General features: G+C 51.5%; 1 protein-coding gene across 1 annotated transcript in view; it reads left to right on the plus strand.

The window, feature by feature from the left end:
* The window catches only part of LRP1 (LDL receptor related protein 1), a 74,999-nt gene that overhangs the window by 10,617 nt on the left and 42,683 nt on the right, over window positions 1–21,699 (plus strand). The window contains exons 4-15 of the mRNA XM_080935572.1: window positions 1,512–1,631; window positions 3,267–3,395; window positions 3,508–3,771; window positions 13,197–13,359; window positions 13,472–13,694; window positions 14,633–14,822; window positions 15,107–15,250; window positions 16,281–16,517; window positions 17,535–17,715; window positions 18,436–18,658; window positions 19,684–19,885; window positions 20,116–20,241. Of these exons, the coding sequence (XP_080791698.1) occupies window positions 1,512–1,631; window positions 3,267–3,395; window positions 3,508–3,771; window positions 13,197–13,359; window positions 13,472–13,694; window positions 14,633–14,822; window positions 15,107–15,250; window positions 16,281–16,517; window positions 17,535–17,715; window positions 18,436–18,658; window positions 19,684–19,885; window positions 20,116–20,241 (2,202 nt within the window). The remainder of the gene's footprint in view (window positions 1–1,511; window positions 1,632–3,266; window positions 3,396–3,507; window positions 3,772–13,196; window positions 13,360–13,471; window positions 13,695–14,632; window positions 14,823–15,106; window positions 15,251–16,280; window positions 16,518–17,534; window positions 17,716–18,435; window positions 18,659–19,683; window positions 19,886–20,115; window positions 20,242–21,699) is intronic.

Raw genomic sequence — 21,699 nt, forward strand, 5'->3', positions numbered from 1 at the left:
CCCTCCTTCCTTTTGGCTGATTTCATCTGGAGATCTTGGAATGAGATGCAGAAATTAGGTTTAGCCCCATGTCCAATCTTAGCCGACAGTGTGTGCCCGGGTTAGCTTCCTTGTAACCTTTTTAGTTACAGAAACAAACAAACAAAAACTTGACTTTGAACCTCCCCCAATATTAGAGAAGTCCCCCCCACACACACACCAAAACTTCTTTTCTAGATTTTCCACAGTAGACAACATTTTTCTAACTTGGCAAAAGACAATGAAGGCAGTACACTTGGGCTTTCTGGTCAGAGAAGGGCAGGAGGAATAACCCAGGCCAACCTCCCCATCCCAGCTCCTCCTGGCAGGCTTAGCGTCCTAAACACCTTAGCCTCTAGCTGTCCCTTCTGAGTGGAGGAGTAGGCACTTGGACAAAGGGGTCTTTGTGGCCTAGTTGCCGAGCCCCAGCAAGCCCATAATTGGGTCGCTGGTCTTGGAAGGGGCTGCTCTCATACCTCTTCCTTCCCCTTTCTTACCCCTTCTGTCTCCCCTATGGAAGTGGGTCATGGCAGAAGGAAGAATCCATTTTGTTCTTCCTCTTCATCCTCTGTCTGGACTCTGGGTCTTCCCGCTGAGGCCCCCATAGCTCAAATTTGACTTAGAACAGTACTTTTAGGCCGGAATACAAAGGCAACCGTGAGTCTGTCTGCTCTTCACTTTCAGCTGAAGCTGACGTAGTAACTCCCTTTGGGTATAAACATGAGGCACACAAGAGGGACAAGAGTCACTGTCCCTTCTTGGTGATCCCAGAACCCATCTTAGGGGAGGCACAGATGTACTGCGTGCCAGGGCAGGAAGAGGCAGGTGACAAGCCACACTTGGCTGTGACCCTGCACCTGCTATGTTAGCCCCTTATTGGTTTTCAAAATACTGCACTTGCTTCCACGACCCTTCCCTCTCAGACATGATGGCCTTTATTTCAAAGCAGTTTCTGAAGGGTGACTGGAAATGGAGAGGAGTTGCTGTCATAGGGTGGATTGGGTGGTTGCTGTCTTGGGATGGGTGTGTGTCTGGGGTGGTCGCCATCTTGAGGTGGGTGTGTGTCTGGGGTGGTCACTGTCTTGAGGTGGGTGTGTGTCTGGGGTGGTCACTGTCTTGGGGTGGGTGCGTGTCTGGGGTGGTCACTGTCTTGGGGTGGGTGCATGTCTGGGGTGGTCACTGTCTTGGGGTGGGTGTGTGTCTGGGGTGATCACTGTCTTGGGGTGTGTGTGTGTCTGGGGTGGTTGCTGTCTTGGGGTAGGTGTGTGTCTGGGGTGATCACTGTCTTGGGGTGTGTGTGTGTCTGGGGTGGTCGCTGTCTTGGGGTAGGTGTGTGTCTGGGGTGGACGCTGTCTTGGGGTGTGTGTGTGTCTGGGGTGATCACTGTCTTGGGGTGGGTGTGTGTCTGGGGTGGTCACTGTCTTGGGGTGGGTGTGTGTCTGGCGTGGTCGCTGTCTTGGGGTGATCTGAGTGTCTCTCCTGCCCTTGTGCAGAGCTCCGTGTCAACTGTTCTCGAATGGGCTGTCAGCACCATTGCGTCCCTACACCCAGTGGGCCCACATGCTACTGTAACAGCAGCTTCCAGCTGCAGGCAGACGGCAAGACGTGCAAAGGTACGTGAGCGTGTGACGTGCACATGAAGGGCTGGCTGTAAGGTGGTCTGCAGCTGGGCCAAGCTGGGGGAAGAAAATAAAAAACGAGGGATCCAAGGGGCAGTTCCGGAATAGTGTGGCTATAAGCCCTAAGCATTGCTTTCGGCCTACCCTTAAAAAATGCTTCCAAAAGTTGTAGCTTGCACGTGAATTTTGTTGTCAAAATTGAAAACATTAGCCTGATGGTAAGGCTTGCACCTGTAACTCCCATACTTGGAAAGCTGAGCTATGTAGATTGCTGGGAATTCAGGCCAACCTGGGCTACATTAAAACCCTTTCTCCAAAAAAAAAAAAAAAAAAAAAGAAAAGAAAATACCAAGCATTTCAGCTAGAAACAAAGTTTCTTCCATTCTGATACAGTTGCCCTCTCTGCAGGGTGACCCTCCTAGTGGAGTGGCTGCCCTTTTCCATAAATCTAATTGGAAGTATTGCTTGCCTGTGTTCTTTCGCCTCACTGTGGGCATCAAAATGTTTCTCTCTCTTTAGTTCATTCCAGGGAGCCCCACCCCCATCCTGGTAGTATGTAGAAATTTACCTCATTCATTAAAAAAACCACTGTGACGTGAAACTATTACCACAGTTTACTTGGCCATTTCCCTATTGATGAGTAAGATGTACCCAGTTTTCCTCTGTCACAAACAATGCAAACTTTTCTGTTTTAAATTGCCTGCCCCAAGTCTGCACAAATTCTCCCTTCTCGGTGTTAACTACCCTGACCTCTCTAAATCATACACCGTGACCTGCCTTTCTCTGCTCCCTGCTCCTTCTCCTGTACGAGTGTTTTGCCTACCTATATGTCTGTGTACCACAGGCATACCTAATGTCGGTGGAGGGTGTTGGATCCCCTGGAACTAGTCTAATGGATGGTTGTGAGCTACCACATGGGTGCTGGGAATAGAACCTGGGTCCTCTGCAAGAACAGCAGTGTTCTTAACCATTGAACCATTCTGTCTGGCCTCTCTGTATTTTTGTAAGACTTATTTATTGAGTGTTTTGACTACATGTATGTGTGGTACCACATGCATACTTGGTGACTGGAGAGGTCAGAAGAAGGCATGGAATCCCCTGAAACTGCCATTTCACATGGTTGTGTGTCACCATGTGGTTGCTGGGAACAGAACCTGGGACCTCTGGAAGAGTTGTAAGTGTTCTTAACCACTGAACCATCTCTGCAGCCCCTTGACTTTCATTTTTAATGCAAGTCTAGGGATCAAACCCAGGACCTTGCTCATGTCAAGCGAGCGCTGATGACGTAGGCCTTAGTCCCCCTTTTCCGTTATCCGCTCTCCTCTGACCCTTTATTTCTTTCACTGTAACACCAGCCTTCCGTTTATGACCAGAATGCAAGTGTCATGAAGACAGTCACATAGTTCGCTTTTCAAACCCATCGTTGTCCTCCATACCCGCCCCATCCGTTGTCCAAGAAGCGTTTGCTGAGTGAATGACTGTTGGTGCGCATGACCCAGTACATTCGGAGACGGTTTTCCGGGCAGTGGCTCTCCACGTTCTGAACTGTGGTCGATTCCAGTCCGCTGCTGGCGTTTTGGGGCACCCTCGCTGCACTAGAATCACTGTCTCCCTTTTCTCTCTGGGCAGATTTTGACGAATGCTCCGTGTATGGCACTTGCAGCCAAATGTGCACAAACACAGATGGCTCCTTCACATGTGGCTGTGTTGAAGGTTACCTGCTGCAACCAGACAACCGCTCGTGCAAGGCCAAGAATGGTGAGTGGGGTTGCCTGTGGCCACAGAGCCAGGGACCTGCAGTGCAGTTCCCCAGTGAATATGGCTTCAACAGTTACAAGTCCCAACTGCCCTTTCTCTGCCCCGTCCTCAGAGCCAGTAGATCGGCCCCCCGTGCTACTGATTGCCAACTCCCAGAACATCCTAGCTACGTACTTGAGCGGGGCCCAGGTGTCTACCATCACCCCCACCAGCACCCGACAGACCACGGCCATGGACTTCAGTTACGCTAACGAGACCGTGTGCTGGGTACATGTCGGGGACAGCGCTGCTCAGACACAGCTCAAGTGTGCCCGGATGCCTGGTCTGAAGGGCTTTGTGGATGAGCACACCATCAACATCTCCCTGAGTCTGCACCGTGAGTCATTCAGAGGGCACAGAAGTAGGGGAGGCGGGCTAGAGAGGAGCCCTACCTCTGGCAGAGGCTGCGACGGGGTCTCTGTTTCTGTGGAGCGTGAGCAGAGACAGCCATTCTCACTTTACACTCGGAGCCGTCTCCGGATGGCTCTTTCATTTCTGGTTCAGGGCTAAGAAAGGTTTTGGCGGTGAAGTGTCAGCTGGGAGGGCCAGGAATTGTCACTCTCCAGAGACCAGGGACTGTCCAGTCCTTGAAAGCACAGTGTCATTAAACGACAGAGGGGCTTTCCCGTACAGAAGGATCTGGAGGACGGTTGGGGAAGGGTGATGTTATGTAGCAGAGGGCAGGGGAGCCTAAGCCTGGCCGTGGGCTTCCATGCAAGTAGTATCCTTACCCTCAGGAATATGGCCAGAAAGGACGTCCTGCTGTTGGGTACAAGCCAAGTCCCCGAGCCTATTTCCTGTCTGTGGCAGTCATTGAGCAGAAGGGAGGAGCCATGGGCCACTTGAGCATTTAGGATGTGCTGGCTATTCCCATTCAGGCTGTCTTCCTACGCAACTCTGCTGTCTGAGCTCGAGGAAGGGTGTCACGGGGCCGGGCTCACGCACGGCTGGGTGTGGGTCTCATCTCACGCTGTTACACAAACAAACAAGAGTTGCTTCGGAGTCAACAGCTGGCTGAGTCGCATTCCCCGAAAAGCCACACAGGGCTGAGGGGAGGGGTCTGGCCCGCGGTTGGTCTGTCCCCAGCCCTCAGACATAAGTCTCTGACCCTGAGTAAACCGGAGCTCCTCACCACAACTTTGGTTCCCTAAACTGCATAATGGGCTGGCGTTACTCTGTCCAGATCTGATAAAGAGCAAGCCGGCGGTGAAGAACGCCTTGCTAATGAGGCTTGGGGTTATGAACTGTGGATCCTATAGTCTCTTGTTCTTGGTTTGGTTTGGTTCGGTGGTGCTAGCTGACAAATGTGAGCGTGCCTCCGATGGCTGGCTAGATCCCTGCTCCTGTAGTAGGTCTGTGAGTTCTTTTCTTCTGGGCCTGTAAGGCTCCCCCCAATGAAAGCAAAGGTCCCATGAGGTTATAAAGGATTCAGTCTGATTGAGGGCTCTTTCGGGGGGGATGGTAGAAAGCAGAGCAGCCCTAATCGTGTGTGGCCTCAGGATACTGCTCAAACATCAACCCAGGACTCCTCAGTGTCCAAGGTTTGCCTGTGATTGGATGTCTTCCTTCTGGGGTGCACAGCAGAGAGCTGCCAGGTGCTGAGACTGGAGACAGCCACCTTGTCTGTTTCTTGTTCACCATCCCACTCAACAGGTCCGCTTGGGCAAAGAGGCAACCCAATGGTAGCCTTGCCTTGGGGCCAGACACTGGTACTCTGGCTAGGTGGCTATGAAGTGCCCTTTGGGAACCTTCTCAACCTCTACCCTGGCCTGGCTGTTCTACCCTAAAGAAGCAGGAAGTAGCCTTGGGTAGAGACACCCCTCCCTTGGCAAACAGATTTGGCTTGCCTACCAGACTTCAGGACTTTACTGGGCCTCTGGGGCAGAGTCCAGGAATCGGGAAGAGACCAAGGTTCTTGGAGAAAATACTTTGAGAAAGAATGATTGGGTTCCATGTGCCCCAGCTTTTATTTCTCCCTACCTCATCCCTGCCCCCTCTCCTGACGCCAGAGTGTCTGGCTGTCACCCTGTGGATGGTGGTTTGCTCACATCCCACAAACTAATTATGGGCCCTGGGTTGAGGATGTCGGAAGTGTCTCTCTTAACACCCTCCCCCACCCCTAGTACAGCCCCTTCCTCAGGAGGAGGCCTGCCCTGGGGTCAGGGAGCTCCAGGGGCCCAGGTTAGATACCTGCACAGGGGGCTGCTGTCCTATAATTAGCTCCCTGGAGGATGAAAGAAAAGTCCACTGCTTTCTGCCTTCCATCCTCCAGCCAGTTCTCCCTGTGATCCTCCCAAGCTTCCCCATGACTGGGGCCTCTGTAAGACCCCGGGAGCATGTCTAAAGCGGGTAGTGTTGTGGGAAGTGGGGGTCAGGGGGTTGGGGTGTATATCTTATGACTCAGAGAGTCAGTGAGGATAGCCTCCTGGTGTGGGGAGATGGGGTAGCCTGCCTCAGAGAGACCTCCCTCTGCAAACAGAAATAGACAGAAAGAAGGAAGGAAGCTGGGAAGGGGGCCTGTTCACATGGGTTCTGAAGCATGGGGGGACTGGTCTGCTCTGCATCCTGAAAGCCCTGTAAGCCTGCCCACCATCCACACACACACACACACACACACACACATTACCTCTTCCCTCAGACAGCACAGTCTGCTAATTCCATAGCCCCATGGCCGCACTGGCCTAGATTGGTGTGGCTGTCTCTCCTCTCTCCCCTCAGCTACAGTCCCACCTTCTCTTCTGCCTGACAGACTGGGAGACTGACTGGGTGAGGCCAGAAAAGAAGGGGAGAGAGCTGGGAGTGTGGCTCATGGCAGGCTGTGATCCGACCCTAGTACTGAAGAGGGAGAAAGATAGTGGGGTTGAAGTTGAGGGCAGAGAAATCACTGTAAAGAGCCCACGTCCTTAGTATGGCAAGATCCTTACTCAAGAAAAATGATAAGGACATAAGTAATTTCTCTTTTTAAGAGTTTTCAGTCATCCCTTCTCCAGAGATGTGTTCATTTGAATGTGCACAAGTTAAAAAAAAAATGTTGTTAAAGGTTTTAATTTTTTTTTTTCTTGGAGCTGAGGACTGAACTCGGGGCCTTTGCTAAGCAAGTTTCTCTACCACTGAGCTAAATCTCCAACCCCAGGTTTTAATACTTTTATATCTTATTATTTTCTATTCTCTCTGTCTCTGTCTCTGTCTCTGTCTCTCTCTCTCTCTCTCTCTCTCTCTCTCTCTCTGTGTGTGTGTGTGTGTGTGTATTGGTGCACACATGACTCATGGTGGTGCACATGTGGAAACCGGAAGACAGCACATGAGAGCCCTTCACTGCAAGGGTCCTGGAGGGTTAATTCAGAGACCTGGGCTTTGCGATTTCCCCAGAGTCAGCTCAGCAGCCCTCCTAACAGGATTGGTTTATCTTTTTAAGACAGGATCCCTGTGCAGCCGAAGTTGGATCTCTAGCTTGTTACACAGCCAAGGCTGGCCCTAAACTTCTGGTTCTTCCTGCCTCTAGTCCCCAGTTGTAAAGTTCAGCTTTACCCGTTCTTATCTGATAGTATCACTGGGAGATTCCTATACTATAGTTTCATGATTAATTTTTTCCTGCTCACGTACGTGTGAGCTTGTGTGTATGTGTGAGTGTGTGCACTCGTGTGCAAAGGCTAGGAATCGATGGCAGCATCTTCCTCCATCCCCTTCTGTCATGTTTTTAAATTGTCATTGCATATGTGTGATTATTTTGCCTGCATGTATGTCTATGTATTCCTAGTGCCCAAGGGGTCTAGAAAAGGGTGGCAGATCCCTTGGAACTGGGGTTGCAGGTAGCTGTCACCACCCTCTGGGTGCTGGGAACTGAGGAGTGGCAATTAATCCTAAATTAATCACTGAGCCGTTGCTTCAGCCCTGACCTGTGCCTTAGTTTTTGAGTTCAGGTCTTGCCCACTGAGGTAGCCTGGCTGGTCTCAGCCATACCCAGTGCCCTCTTGTTTCTCCCTCTCCCGGTACTGGGATTATAAGAGTGCACTACCAGGGTCACCTTTTAAAATTATTTTAGAGACACAGTTCTGTTGTATGGCCTTGCTTGGCCTGGAATTTGATATGTAGACCAGGCTGACCTTGAACTCAGAGATCTGCCTGCTTCTGCTTAAAGGATTAAAGGCATATGTCACCACCATATCCAGCAACAACTCCCTGTTTTGAAGTGGATGCTGGGAATAGAATATACTTTGCTGACTGAACCGTCTCTCCATCCCTAATTAGTTAATTAAAAAAGAAACAACTCTATAGTCCAGGCTAGCCTCAAACTCATGATAATACTCTTTCATTGCTCTGAGATTGTAGGTGATATATCAAATTGTAAATAAATAATATTGTAAAATATACACACACATAAATATTTTGAAAGTGATACATGAACGACCAATGTTCTGAAACTGACTCCCAAGAGAGTCAACAGTCCTGATATTCCCAGAGCCCAGACACGGCCTTCCCATTCAACCCCTTAAGTGCCCTTAGCAGGACAAGTGACCTAGCCTGCTGACCTCACTCTTTCCCCTCCTGAGCTCTAACTCCTCAGCTGAAGGGCTCTGGTGTATTCCCATTCCTCTCCTGAGGATGTGTCCATTATAAGAAGGATGAGGCTTTTGGAAGGTGAAGCTGCAGATAGAGGCTTGGAAGGAAATACCACTCTATGAAGCTGTTTTGTGTTGTACCGTGTGAGACACGGGAATCTGGAGGGGTTTTCCTTCCCTGGACGAGCTACATGAGATAGGAAGGCCTAGGAAAAGGACCTATATGTTGCAGGCACCAGGGTTGCAAAACAAGTCCTCAAGCCCAGCTGACCAACTTGGCTTTTCTCTCTCTCCTCTCCACCTTTTTTGGGGGGAGGTGGAGCTGGTAGATGTGTATTTAAAAATCTCAACAGGAAATGAAGTCGTGCTTTTTCTAGAGGGCAGGCAAAAATAAAAGACAGCGACCCTGTGCCTGCCTCTGTGATCAACTGAAAGGGGCGTGGGGATTGTGTTCTTTCCCCATCTCTGTCTCCTACTTCGGAAGCTGAGCATCATGGCTCATACCTGTAGCCCCCACAAGGAAGGAGTGTTAGAACATTTCAGGCCAGCCTGAGGTACACAGTGAGACCCTATCTGAACAGAAAAACTACACAAAACACTCAAATGGAACAGTTCCAGATTTCTGTCCGCTGGCCCGGGACCCCTTCACCCTGGCTCTTTGGCTTTCATCTCCCTTTCGATTTCCTAGCCACTAACAGCTCCCCTCTTTCTTGCTTCTCCTCTCCTGGCCAGCACCAGCCCTGTGTCTCCGGGCCCAGATCCAGCCTTGTCCTCTCCTCCCCCGCTGTCTCCTTGAAGTTGCCTCCCAAGCCAGCCTAACCCCAGCTCCGTCCTCCCTGTTTTCCATCCAGAGGAAGTAACTTAAGCAAGACAGACATTTCAGAGCCAGTGAGAATTTCTCAATCATGCAAAGACCTTAAGTCAGGCAGAGCAGAAGCCAGGGTTCCATCCATGAGACCCCCTGGCTGGGTGTGTAGGCAGGGGCAGGAAGGGTGGTCAGGGAATAAGTTACGGGTAAGTTCTGGACTTGCTGGTAGAACAAGCAAGAGCTGAAGTCAGGATTTGGTAGCAAACGGGAACATGAGGCCATGTTATTTAATAAAACCTGCCAGGCCCTCCTCACTAGCCAGATCCCTCAGTGGGACGGCACACTGTCCTCTGCCAATGTTCCCAGCATTCCAAAGCCAGAGAAGGAAGGGAAGGAATGCTCTGATTCTAGGACAACAGAGGGGGAAATCGGCACTCAGTAAATATTTGTTAAGCCAATCAATACGTGTGTGTGTGTGTGTGTGTGTGTGTGTGTCTGGCACTAGGGAGGAAATGTAAAGGCAGGTGGGATTCATAATGACAGGAGCTCCTGGGGTCACTGGAGCCCGTAACAAGGAGAGTAGGTCAAGTTCCAGCACAGAAAACTCCTTTGTGCAAGTTCCTCCGTGTAGGGAGACCTTCCGCTGAGGGAAGATGGTAGGAAAGACTGGGGTTAGGGAAGAGGGTGACATGTATGGGGTGGTCATGTGCTACATGCCCCAAACATATCATCCCATTTACTGATGACTGACCTAATGATAGGACCAGGATTCAGACCAGTGTTTGGAGCCCCGCTGGACCCAGGGCAGAGCATAGCATTGGAAATAGGGTGGAAGAAATTAGAATAAGGACCGGAACTGTGTACGTTCTCTGGGGACGTAGCTAACATAGAAATGGGGTTCTTTCATCTTCATGGGACTTGGCGCATGCTCTATAATCTTTGGGTAAATGGATGATTCTGGAGATAAATTCTCAAGCTACAGAGACCCCCTTCCTGCACCCAGATTTCCTTAGTTTACAGAAAGTGACCAGAATCGTGGAACTGAAGCTAAGGTCTTGGGAGTCTGCTGGGGGCTGTGTTTCTGGGAAAACGGCCCACTGCTTAGGAAATCTCTCTTGAGCAATGCGGATGATGGAGAAGTTGAGAGGGACAGTGGCCGGTCAGCCAGTCTGGGGCTGCAAGGGGAGCTTGGTACTTGTAAACACTCGCCAGGTCTATTCTAGGGCCTGGAACCGAAAGTCCTTTTTGGTGAGACCATCGAGCGTGGTCTTACCTTTTGACTTATTCGTCCTTTTCCCCCCTAAGCCCTTTCCCCCTCCGATAGAAGACCCGCCACTCCAACAGCAGACACCACATTTCTCCTCCTTGGGTTTATCGGAGCTGCTCCTGTTAGGGCTTACAGCCTTTGGCCAGAGCTCCTCTGGAAAGCAGGAAGGTGTTTCAGGTTAGGTCCGCCCTGGGGGTGCCCTGGGGGTGCAGGGCACAAGAGAACCTCAGCCCTTCAGGGATTTTGCTATATTGTTGGTTTGATCTGGTTGGATGGATGAATTTTGTTTTGCTTTAGATTTATTTGTTCATTTTAAGTTCATGTGTCTATGTATGCACCTGTGTGAGTTTGTGTGCTTCATACTTGTGCAGATGCCCCGGAGCTGGAGGCACTGGTGGTTGTGAGCCTCCTGATGTAGGTGCTGGGACCTACACTTGGTTTCCCTGGAAGAGCAGCAGGTGTTAACTACAGCATCTCTCCAGCCTCTGGCTGTTACGGCTTTGGGTTTTTTGGTTTTTGTTGTTTTTTTTTTTTTTTTTTCTTTTTCTTTTGAAACAAAGACTCATGTCTCCCCTGCTGGCCTTGGAACTCGCTGAGTAGTCAAGGCTGGTCTTAAACGTCTGACTCTCCTTCCCCCACCTCTGGGATTACATATAAATGTTTGTCATCATGCCCACAACCTGTTTAGGTTTGTGGAGCAGGAATATTCAGCTCCTGTAGGCAAAAGCCCAAGGCTCCCTGAACCCCAGGCTATAGGACCAAGGTCAGAATCTCAGAGAGCGATGGAAAATGCTGAATTATATCCCTTTCCAGTGTGCCCTAGTCTTTGCACAACTTTATAGAGTAGTGGCCTGTGGCTGGGGACGGGGCGGGGAGGGAGGGGAGGCAGAGGAATCTGAACTTTAGGAGAGAGGAAATAATGTGGTGGAGTGGGCTTGGGTAACAAAGGAGTTTTGCTGGAGACTAATAATCTCCAGCTGCAAAAATACCGAAGGGGAGGCCAGGCTGGTTAGGGACATCAGTTCTTGCCAACTCCTCAGTCAGGTCTGCTGAATGGGACCCTGCTTGGCCTTTGGGGAGGTAAGGGGAGCCCAGCCAAGGGCAGACACATGAGAACAGACACAAGGGACTGTCACTACCCTTCTTTCCCAGAAGTGGGAGGGAACGCAAGCCCGGAGAGAGGCTCCCACTCAGGTTCCCCCCATCTTGAGGCTTGGCCTGAATATGGAGCTGCATCTGGGAGCGGGACATCAGCTCTCTGCAGGCTTCTTCCTCTTTCCCTCTTGCCAAGGGTGGATGGTGAGCAGGGCAGGGTGTTGCCAGTTCTAGGGCTGGGCAGTGACTCAGGGAAGCCTGAGGAAGTTGGAGAGAAGGGCATTTGTGCCAGCTGGTGCTAGGAAAACAGATTTGACTGATGAATTTTGCACACATGCCAGTGCCCCCCAGACCCCTGCAGTGCCCACCAAGTAAAGGGCACTGAGCCCTGCTGGTTTCAGCTGCCCTGCTGGCTGCTGGGGCTGCAGAAAGGTTCCTGCTTTGGGACTTCAGTTTCTTTTGGAGGTGGCCCAGTGGGCTTCATTTTAATCTGGTTTCTCTGTGGTGACGGTGTGTGTGTGTGTGTGTGTGTGCGTGTGTGTGTGTGTGTGTACACGAGTGCTTGCACTGAGCTTCCTTTTCTGCCCCTATGGCTCTTGTCTATCTCATGATCCCCTGCTCTGCTCTCCAAGATGGAACAGTCTTGGGAGCCCTGAGGACAATGTAGCTGGGTTTGGGAATGTGGTGGCACTTGTAGGGGTCATACCTCATCCCTATGATCTCTTTCTGCAGTTGTCTCAGGGTGGAGTTTACCAGAGGGGACCTGAAGAGGAAGCCATTTATGCGAGCTTCCAGTGACTACTTCCCCGCCCCCTCCATCCTCAATCCTGTGACTCTGAGTCAGTAGCCCTGGCCGGCCAACTTCTCTGGATGACTGCACCCCTTCCCACTATTAAGAAACAGCTCCTGGATCCCTGTGGGGAGGAAGAAGGGGGATTAGGGAGGAGTTGAGCAGAGCCCACCATTATACTTATAGTTGTGCGGCTGAGTCCTGACAGTTTGGGCCAAGCCTCAGCCAGAGGCAAGAAGCAAAAAGATGGCTGCCTGCTGTTGAAACAGAGCGTCCAAGCCTGCAGGTGGCATGTCTGCTGAGGGTGTGTTTAAAGGGACCAGTGGAGGCCATGGAGTCCTGGGCCGTGTTGGGAAGGCTGCCAACAGTTGTCCTTGTCCCCTGACTTCCAACAGCCCTTGTCTTACCCTCCTCCTATGTCCCTTCGTGGCTTAGAGTGACCATGGAACTGCTGCGTACCACCAGGAAGTGCCCCTCTCCGTGTCTCCTGGTTTATCTCCAGGGTCCTATTTTTGCCTCTGTTCTTCAGTTTCTTCTGTGCTTCTCGGGGTGTGAGGGGATCAAGTGCTAACATGGAAGGGAAGGGACGTGAGGCTGAGAAGGAGTTTGACTTAATAATCTGAAACATTTTTCTCCAGGCCCAGTTCCCTTATGAACATTCTGCGTTCCAATATTATTTTTCTTTAAATGTATGCAACGTGTACAGCTTCCAGCCGGTACTTCTTGTTAGTATGAAATAATTAGACTTACCATGTAAAGCGAATATATAAATCAGGCCCAAACCAAAGATATGTGCTGTTTTGGTTAGTGGGGGTACTTACTAACTCAAGTGAAAACAGGCTAAAAAAGAAAATGTTGGGTTGAGCTGGTAGGCCTGACCCCCTGCCTCTTGACACTACAAGATGGCGCTTTCCTGGATTAAAGTTGGAAGAGAATATCAGTCAGTCAATATTTACCTAGTCCCTCCCGCTTATGACAATCCTGAGCCCGGGATGGGGGCTGTGGTTGGGGGTTGAGTATATTTGGAGACTTCTATTTGGAGAGACCAGATACTTGGAAACAAAAAAGAGTATCAAAGTGTGACTGTATCTGCTGCTAACACCCACAGGAGCTCCGGGGAAGGTGGCTGCAGCTGGCTGGGGGGGGGGGGGGGAGGATTAGGTCCCAGAGAAGGTGAGCTCACCGGAGGAATGGATACCTGTGGGCGGGCCTGCCCCACATAGCTCTCTCCTCCGTCCTCCAGACGTGGAGCAGATGGCTATCGACTGGCTGACTGGAAACTTCTACTTCGTCGATGACATCGATGACAGGATCTTTGTCTGTAACCGAAACGGGGACACCTGCGTCACTCTGCTGGACCTGGAGCTCTACAATCCCAAAGGGATCGCCCTGGACCCTGCCATGGGGTGAGAGTGGCAGGCAGGGCTTCTGACTCTTGAAAGAGGAGGCAGAAGCTATGGTGGGAAGTGGGGGCGGGTCCCAGTGCCGACACCCCGTTTAATGTGTGTGCACCCACAGGAAGGTGTTCTTCACTGACTACGGGCAGATCCCAAAGGTTGAACGCTGTGATATGGACGGACAGAATCGCACCAAGCTGGTCGATAGCAAGATTGTATTTCCACACGGCATCACCCTGGACCTGGTCAGCCGCCTCGTCTACTGGGCGGACGCCTACCTAGACTACATCGAGGTGGTGGACTATGAAGGAAAGGGTCGGCAGACAATCATCCAAGGCATCCTGGTGAGGGAGATTTTTGTCTGAAGTATTTCGGGGGCGGGGGAGCCATCAACCAGAGTCTTCTGGTGAGGGGACACCTTTGGGGAATTGATCGCTAGAACTCCCAGTAGGCGTGGAAAGAGTGGAGTGAAACCAGCCCGTGTCTTCTGGTGGAGCCTGCAGGAATGTGTCAGAGAGGAAGGATATGGCTTTCATTTCTGATGGGAACAGTCCTTTAAAGACACCCTTGTACTTCCTTTTTCTTATCTGAGGCTTAAAATAACCCCTGGGAGATGGGCAGGCAGTTGACAAAAGTGGGGTTCAAAGATGTTTGGTAATTTGCCAGCGGTTACACAACTGGGAGCAACGCTCAAACCCCGCTGGGGGTCCTGCCATGTGGAGTGTGGAGCGTCCGCTCTGGAGTAGCTTGGGTATCCCTGGGGCTGTGCGTGGAACTTCCTGTTCACAGCAGGCCCCTTATCCCTTATCTTGGGCAAATTGAGGCAGCTGGCCCCTGTAGGCTTCCTTGGGACACGAGTGTGTCCCCACAAAGCTGAACACTCTCCGTGGACAGAGGTTAGGGTCCAAGTGTAAGTCATCTGCAAATTATCAAAGCATCTGCAGGGAGCTTAATTCTGTGAGGGACGTTTTTTCCTATCCTCAGTGGTAGGATGGTCCAGTGATCAGCACATTCGGTGCTGGATAGCGGTGTTACCCCAGAGGCAGAATGTAGAGGGGGCAATAGCATCTCTTCGAAAACTCCAGTTCGATAAAGGTTACTTTGCAAAGGATGAATAAGAGATGGACAAACAGAAGTCTCCAGAACGCAGGAGTCAAGAGTTCAGCATCGGGCTAAACAAAACGAGAAGGGAAAGTTCGGAAGCAGATGCTGGAGTCTGGGTGGTGGTCACAGGTCTGGGGTGGAGGGAGCATCGTTTTCATCATGCTGTCTGCCGTCTCAGATTGAGCACCTCTACGGCCTGACCGTGTTTGAGAACTATCTCTACGCCACCAACTCAGACAACGCCAACACCCAGCAGAAGACAAGTGTGATCCGAGTGAACCGGTTCAACAGTACCGAGTACCAGGTGGTCACCCGAGTGGACAAGGGCGGGGCCCTACATATCTATCACCAGCGACGCCAGCCCCGAGGTAAGCTCAGGATCACAGGTCTTCCACAGAACCTTATTCTCTTTCACATCGGGAGTGCTTCTAGGCACCTGCCCCAACCTCCCAACCCTGGCTTCTCCCCACCATAGATAGATATCCTTGCCTCTCTGTGACCCAGTCCTCTTACGCCTGAGTTGTAGCAAGGCAGTGGATACTAGTTCTGTGGCTTCAAAATCCTAAAATGGGACAAGAGCAAAGACACCCCTCCCCCAGTGACCTGAGCAGAGACCTGAAGTGTGCACACAGCTCTCTCCTCTGCCCCCCAGTGAGGAGCCATGCCTGTGAGAACGACCAGTATGGGAAGCCAGGTGGCTGCTCTGACATCTGTCTGCTGGCCAACAGCCACAAGGCAAGGACCTGCAGGTGCCGGTCTGGCTTCAGCCTGGGAAGTGATGGGAAATCCTGCAAGAGTGAGTATGGGGAGAGTTGAGCCTTCTGGGGGTAGGGGTGGGCCTGCAGACATTCCCCTGTAGCCCAGTGCCTCTGCCTAGAAGCAGAGAAACAGAGCTGAGACATAGGGGACCCACGTCCAAGAGCAGCGATGTTCCTAGGACACGTGCGGTTCACTCATTAGCAAACGCACTCTTCAGGCAGGTGGAGGCTGTGGGGGGGACAGAGGAGTTGTAAGACTGTCTAAGCTAAGCGCTCTGCTGGCCAGCCACATGACTGCTGGGAGATCGTTTATGGAGGAGTGAACTTTCAGTTCAAAGGCCTTGAGGCCAGTGTAGGGTGTGGTGTGCCAGAAGACGGGTGGGGCCGAGTGGTGTAAGTGAAGGAAGAAGAGAATTTCTCACTGAGACGAGGAGCTTATAACTGCTGTGGAAAGAAATGGCGTGATTGGGCCACCCTGCGTTAGATTATGCTGTGCTTGAGCAGGAGGGAAGAAGCCTGGCTCCTTCCATGGCGTGTGTCAGAGTGATGTGGTTTTAGCCTAGGACAGTGGTAGAAGAAATGGTAGCGAGTGACCAGTACCAACGTATTCCGAAAGCACTCCTTTTAGACCCGGGATTTCACTCCTGAATGATGGGCGTTAAAGTGAAAACAAGCCGACCCCCTCTGGTTTCCAGTCCAAAGCTGCTTCTGTCAAATCCTCATCACGCAGTGGACTAGGACTAGAGTGGAGCGTGTTATCTTGTGTTTTCTGTTGAGTGACTCAGAGCCCTGTCTGCCCTCCTGATCCAGCCCAGCCAACACACTGCAGCAACTCAGATACAGATTTCAAGTTGGGTGGTGACTGTGCGAGTGTGAATGTGTGCATATGTGTGTGTGCAGTGTGCACGTGTCTGTGTGTGTGTATGTGTGTGTGCATGCTTGTGCTTATGTGTATCTGTATGTATGCATGTGTTTGTGTATGTGTGCATGCACTTGTTCATGCTTATGCGAGTGTGCATGCACTTGCTCATGTGTGTCTGTAACTTTGTGCGCTTTGTCCCGCCCTAGAACCTGAACATGAGCTGTTCCTCGTGTACGGCAAGGGCCGGCCAGGCATCATCAGGGGCATGGACATGGGCGCCAAGGTCCCTGACGAACACATGATCCCCATCGAGAACCTGATGAATCCCCGGGCTCTGGACTTCCACGCTGAGACTGGCTTCATCTACTTTGCTGACACCACCAGCTACCTCATTGGCCGCCAGAAAATCGACGGCACGGAGAGAGAGACCATCCTGAAGGACGGTGAGGGCGGAGAGGTGGGAGGTGTGTGGGAAGTGCTGCTGAGGGATGTGGTACCTGAAACTGGAACATCAGAGGCTTCCTCTGCTCCCTCACAGTGTGAAGTGTCTTCTGCTGACTCGCTGGCTGGGCTGGTTGGCATGGAGATGAAGGGATAGACAGGTTGACCCCTGCGTGACCCCCTTCTTGGCTGAACCAAAAAGAGTTAGGAGGATGGATGGGTTAGGCAGTGTGGGCTGCCTTTGCCAGCCCTTGGGAAAACTCAGGGTCTCGCTGCCATTGGCTCAGAGCCCTGGAGCTGTGTGCAGCATACAGCCAGGGGAGGCCATGGGTCTGCACATCAGACAGGGTCCGTGCACAAGTATAAATGCTCAAATGTGTGCGAGAGCTCCATCTCATAGCCTCGGAAACCTGCTCCTTTATGCGGCCTGAGAAAACTGTCTCCCTCTGACCTACTCAGGCAGGGCCACTGTGGGGTACAGCCACCCCCAAGGGGGCTTCTGAGCTGTGTGTGCTTTACCTCAGATATGTATTTTGGGGCCCCAAGATCTTCCTTAAGCAGTCATCCGGCTTACTCCCCACCCTGTGTGCAGCTCAGAGAACCTCAGCAGTCAGCAATCATAAGACTGTGTGGAAACCAAGAGTAACCCCTGGTCAGGAAGACACTGGGGACCCCTGTACAGGGGAACTGCTATTTACGGGACACTTGATATGAAGCCTTTGGCTAAGGGAAAATTCACTTCCTAATTTATTCATTTTGTGAGCTCAGGGCTTTTAGACCCAGGATGGCAGCGTCATACTCGAGCAGGGAGCCAGTGCGCATTGCCACGGCTGTCCACCTCAGCACAGGCCCAGACATGCCCTCATCTGAGAGCTCACCTCAGTCGCATAGTTTCCTGGCTGCCCCATGCTGTGACATCCACAAGGGTCTCCTCCATCCCCCTCCCCCTGCCTGGCCACCACCTCTCCCTGCTTGACTGTCTTTGAGGGTCAGCTCCATGCACTCTTCACCCCTCACAGGCATTCACAACGTGGAAGGCGTAGCTGTGGACTGGATGGGAGACAACCTTTACTGGACTGATGATGGCCCCAAGAAGACCATTAGCGTGGCCAGGCTGGAGAAAGCTGCTCAGACTCGAAAGACTCTGATTGAGGGCAAGATGACACACCCCAGGGCCATTGTAGTGGATCCACTCAACGGGTGAGTCTGCCCAGCTCTTGGGGTGGGAGCATCTCAGAGGACTTGGGAAGGAAACAGCAAAGCCTGGGGGCGGCTGAGGCAGGAATGGGAACCTGAAAAGAGCATGTGTCCATCCGTCTGTCTGTCTTGAGTGGGGGAAGTCTGCTTGTGCCGCACCCCTACAGAGCTGTCTCCTGGTTCCCCTTGGCCCTGAGCCTTGGGTCTGTGCAGTACTTGCTTGCCAACATCTGCACCTATCTTCCTCCCTCACCCTTCACTTCCTTTCACATCCTTTGCTGTCTGGAGCTCCCAGATGCCGGCACGTTTGGTTTCTTGTTCGACAGGTCTCAGAGAAGCCCACCCCCCCCATTCCCACCTCCCACCCTATTCACCCTACCTTGCTCCCTAGATCCCCTCCACCTGTGACTTTTAATTTTCCTCCTGATTTTATCACTCCAACACGACCTTCTTGAACGACTTGTTTCTCATGATGTGAGCTCCTAAGGGACAGAGAACCTTGGTCTCTGTTGCATCCTGGGGTGCCAGAGGCACACCCCACTTACTGTAGCCATTTCTCAGGTGTTTGTATGGCATCCTGAGTTGGTGTGATGTGGGGTTCAGGAATAAACAGTTCATAGAAAGCCCTGGGAAGAGTTTTGGATGCCTCCTAATGACTGGAACCACAGCCGAAGGCGTTGTGGCAAGGGTGACCATGTGATGTTAACCAGTGACTTCCCACAGGTGGATGTACTGGACAGACTGGGAGGAGGACCCTAAGGACAGCCGGCGAGGGCGGCTTGAGAGGGCTTGGATGGACGGCTCACACCGAGATATCTTTGTCACCTCCAAGACAGTGCTTTGGCCCAATGGGCTAAGCCTGGATATCCCAGCTGGACGCCTCTACTGGGTAGATGCCTTCTATGATCGGATTGAGACCATACTGCTCAATGGCACAGACCGGAAGGTGGGCAGGCATGTGTGCGTTTAACTCTGTTTCTGTTCTGACAGCTCCATGAGGATGTACGTGTCTGTGTATGCAGGCCTTTGTGTTTCTTGCTGGTTTACACGTGGCTACTCTATAAATGTGTAGTTGTATGGCGGGTATGTTGTCTCGTTTGAGGATGTCTATCTGCACCTGTGTGTGCACCTCCGACAACACACCTCCAGTGTAGTCACACAGCGACATGTTAGGTGCCGAGGGACAGCGTGTATGCATGTTTGTTCGTTCCGTTGGTTTTGCACTTCATGAGTTGTGTTTGTCTTTGGGTGTATGGACCAAACTCTGTCTTGGTGTGTCAGGCCCTTCACAGTACAGCTCTGGGCACCTCTACAGTCTTGTGTCTCCTACTTCCCACAACTCAGCACTCTTTGAACAAGTACAATAGACAGCTTATTCCAGAACATCATAGGCCTCTGCTCCCCAAGCCTTCACCTCCGGGGAATCCCCCAGCTCCTCCTTGCTCCCTTTCTCTTGAATGCTGTCTCCAGGCCTCTGTTCCCCCGAGATTACCTATATATGCCCTCTGTGAGACAATGGGTGCTCATAATGCCTAGTACAGCTCTGCCCTTAACAGATCCCAGTAAATGTTGCTTAGGTAGAGGAATAATTGGCTGAATGTTGGCTGGTGTGTGTGTGTGTGTGTGTGTGTGTGTGTGTGTGTGAGAGAGAGAGAGAGAGAGAGAGCACACGTGCTCGTGTGTAAGAGTGCATGTGTATGTGTGAGAGTGTGCATGTGTGTGTGTACGTGTACATGTGAATGTGTGTGTGAGTATGTGCATGTGTATGTGCATGTGAGTGTGTGTCTGTGAGTGTGTGTGTGTGTGTGTGTGTAACATAAATGGCATTCATATTGAATAGCCCTATGAGAAGTCTGTATGGACAGTGTCCTTTCTGGGTCACCTGAAATCAGCACCACCAGGTCCCTAGTCGTCCCTTGGACATCTCTATTTGCCCTCCTGTCCTCAGAAACATCCCCCACCCCTTCCTAGATTGTATACGAGGGTCCTGAACTGAATCACGCCTTCGGCCTGTGTCATCACGGCAATTACCTCTTTTGGACTGAGTACCGGAGCGGCAGCGTCTACCGCTTGGAACGGGGTGTGGCAGGCGCACCGCCCACTGTGACCCTTCTGCGCAGCGAGCGACCCCCTATCTTTGAGATCCGAATGTACGATGCACAGCAGCAACAAGGTGCTCCTTTATAGGCTGGGGACAGTGGGTGTTTAGGGTGGGACCCGGGCTTTAATATCTAAGGCTCCCCAGAAGCCTCTGTCCGCCCCCCCCCCCACATTCACTATTATTCCCACATCCGTGTTCCCTCTCAGCAATCTTCCTCTCCCTACTTCCTCTTCTGTCTCCTCCCTTTATGTGCTTCCTTTCCTGACTCTGCCGCCCCATCCTTGTGCTGCCCTCTCCCGCAGTGGGTACCAACAAATGCCGGGTAAACAACGGGGGCTGCAGCAGCTTGTGCCTAGCCACCCCGGGCAGTCGGCAGTGCGCCTGCGCTGAGGACCAGGCGTTGGACGCAGACGGAGTCACCTGCTTGGGTATGAGGGGCCTGGCTTGGACCGAAGGGGGCGGGTAGCTCCAATAGGAGAACGGCAGAGGGCAGGAGTGTGCTTTCTGGTCCCAATTGAGACCAAGGAAGCAAAGAGGGGGCCATGTGTTGCTTATAGGAAGAAAGGGGTAGATAGGGTTCAGGGAAACCTCTGGGGCTAAAGGAGGGCTGGGGGTTGGGTGGTTCTGAAGGCATGAAGATGGGGCAGGTGAATGAGAAAAGAGGCAGTTAGAAAGGAACTATTCTTAACTCGTTTTAGCTTTAACTATCGTTGGAGTAAAGTAATATTTCAGAATACTGTAGGCAGGGTTGGGGGTGGGGTGGTATTACTCCTTAACCTAAGCACTCAGGAGGCAGAGGCAGGTGGGTGTCCATGAGTCTAAGGCCAGAGTGGTCTGCCTGGTGAGTTCCAGGACTACCAGGGCTGCAGAGTGAGACCCTGTCTTAAAAAATCAGAAGTAAAACCAGAAGAATCCTGTAAATTAGCCAGATAAGGAATGTGTGCCTAGAGTCCCGGCAGTAAGAAGGCTGAAGCAGGGGGATTCCACTTCCCAGTTACAAGTCCCAGGCCAGCATATTATAGCTCAAAACCAAACACATTTTATAAAGGAAATTGGGAGAAATAAAAGCCCAGATCCAACCAGTGAACATGACTATGATGTTGTGGTAAGTTACGCAGGTCCTTTCTTCCCTGGGTAGGTAGTTCTGTCTTATACATAGCAAGCACCCGGTGTGCACACACGTCTCCAACACATGTTCCCTGTGTTTTCCTTACTTATTTATTAAAGTACTGAGGAGCAAGCCAGTGCCTCATATGCACTAGATAATCACTCTACCACCACATTACACCCTGGACTTCTCACATTTGTGTGTGTGTGTGTGTGTGTGTGTATTACACCTACATGTATGACTGTGTTTTGTATGCATGCGGTGCCCATAGTGGTCAAAAGGGGTATCAGATTCCCTGAAACTAAAGTTAGAGATGGTTGTGAGCCACCAGTGGGTGCTGGGTCTAGAACCTGGGTCCTCTGAGAATGCAGCCAGTGCTCCTGACAGCTGATTCATCTCTCCAGCCTCCAAGTCCATGATGTAAATAGTCTTGATCCCCTAAACACAGGAAGGGTTCCAGGGATGTTGGCCTTCAGGCAGGGCCTTAGGTCGGATTCTTACTATCGCATCCACAATCAGGGTTAAAGTCAAAGAAGGCACTCTGTAAAAACAAATAAATGTACAGTGTAGAAAAACAAAAGATTCGAAAAACACCCCTCCCATTCTACCAGCCCGTGATGCCGTTTTAGGGGCACCCTCCCCAACATGTCTCTGTGCATATATGTTGCACACACACACTTCTGGTCCCTGCCTTTGTCACTTAGCACTGTACCATAAATATATAAGCGGTGTTTTTTAGCAGCCAAACTGTACCATTTAGTAAATATCCCATTGTTTA

Source organism: Micromys minutus (genome assembly GCF_963924665.1).
Source record: "Micromys minutus genome assembly, chromosome: 22".
Lineage (NCBI taxonomy): Eukaryota > Metazoa > Chordata > Mammalia > Rodentia > Muridae > Micromys > Micromys minutus.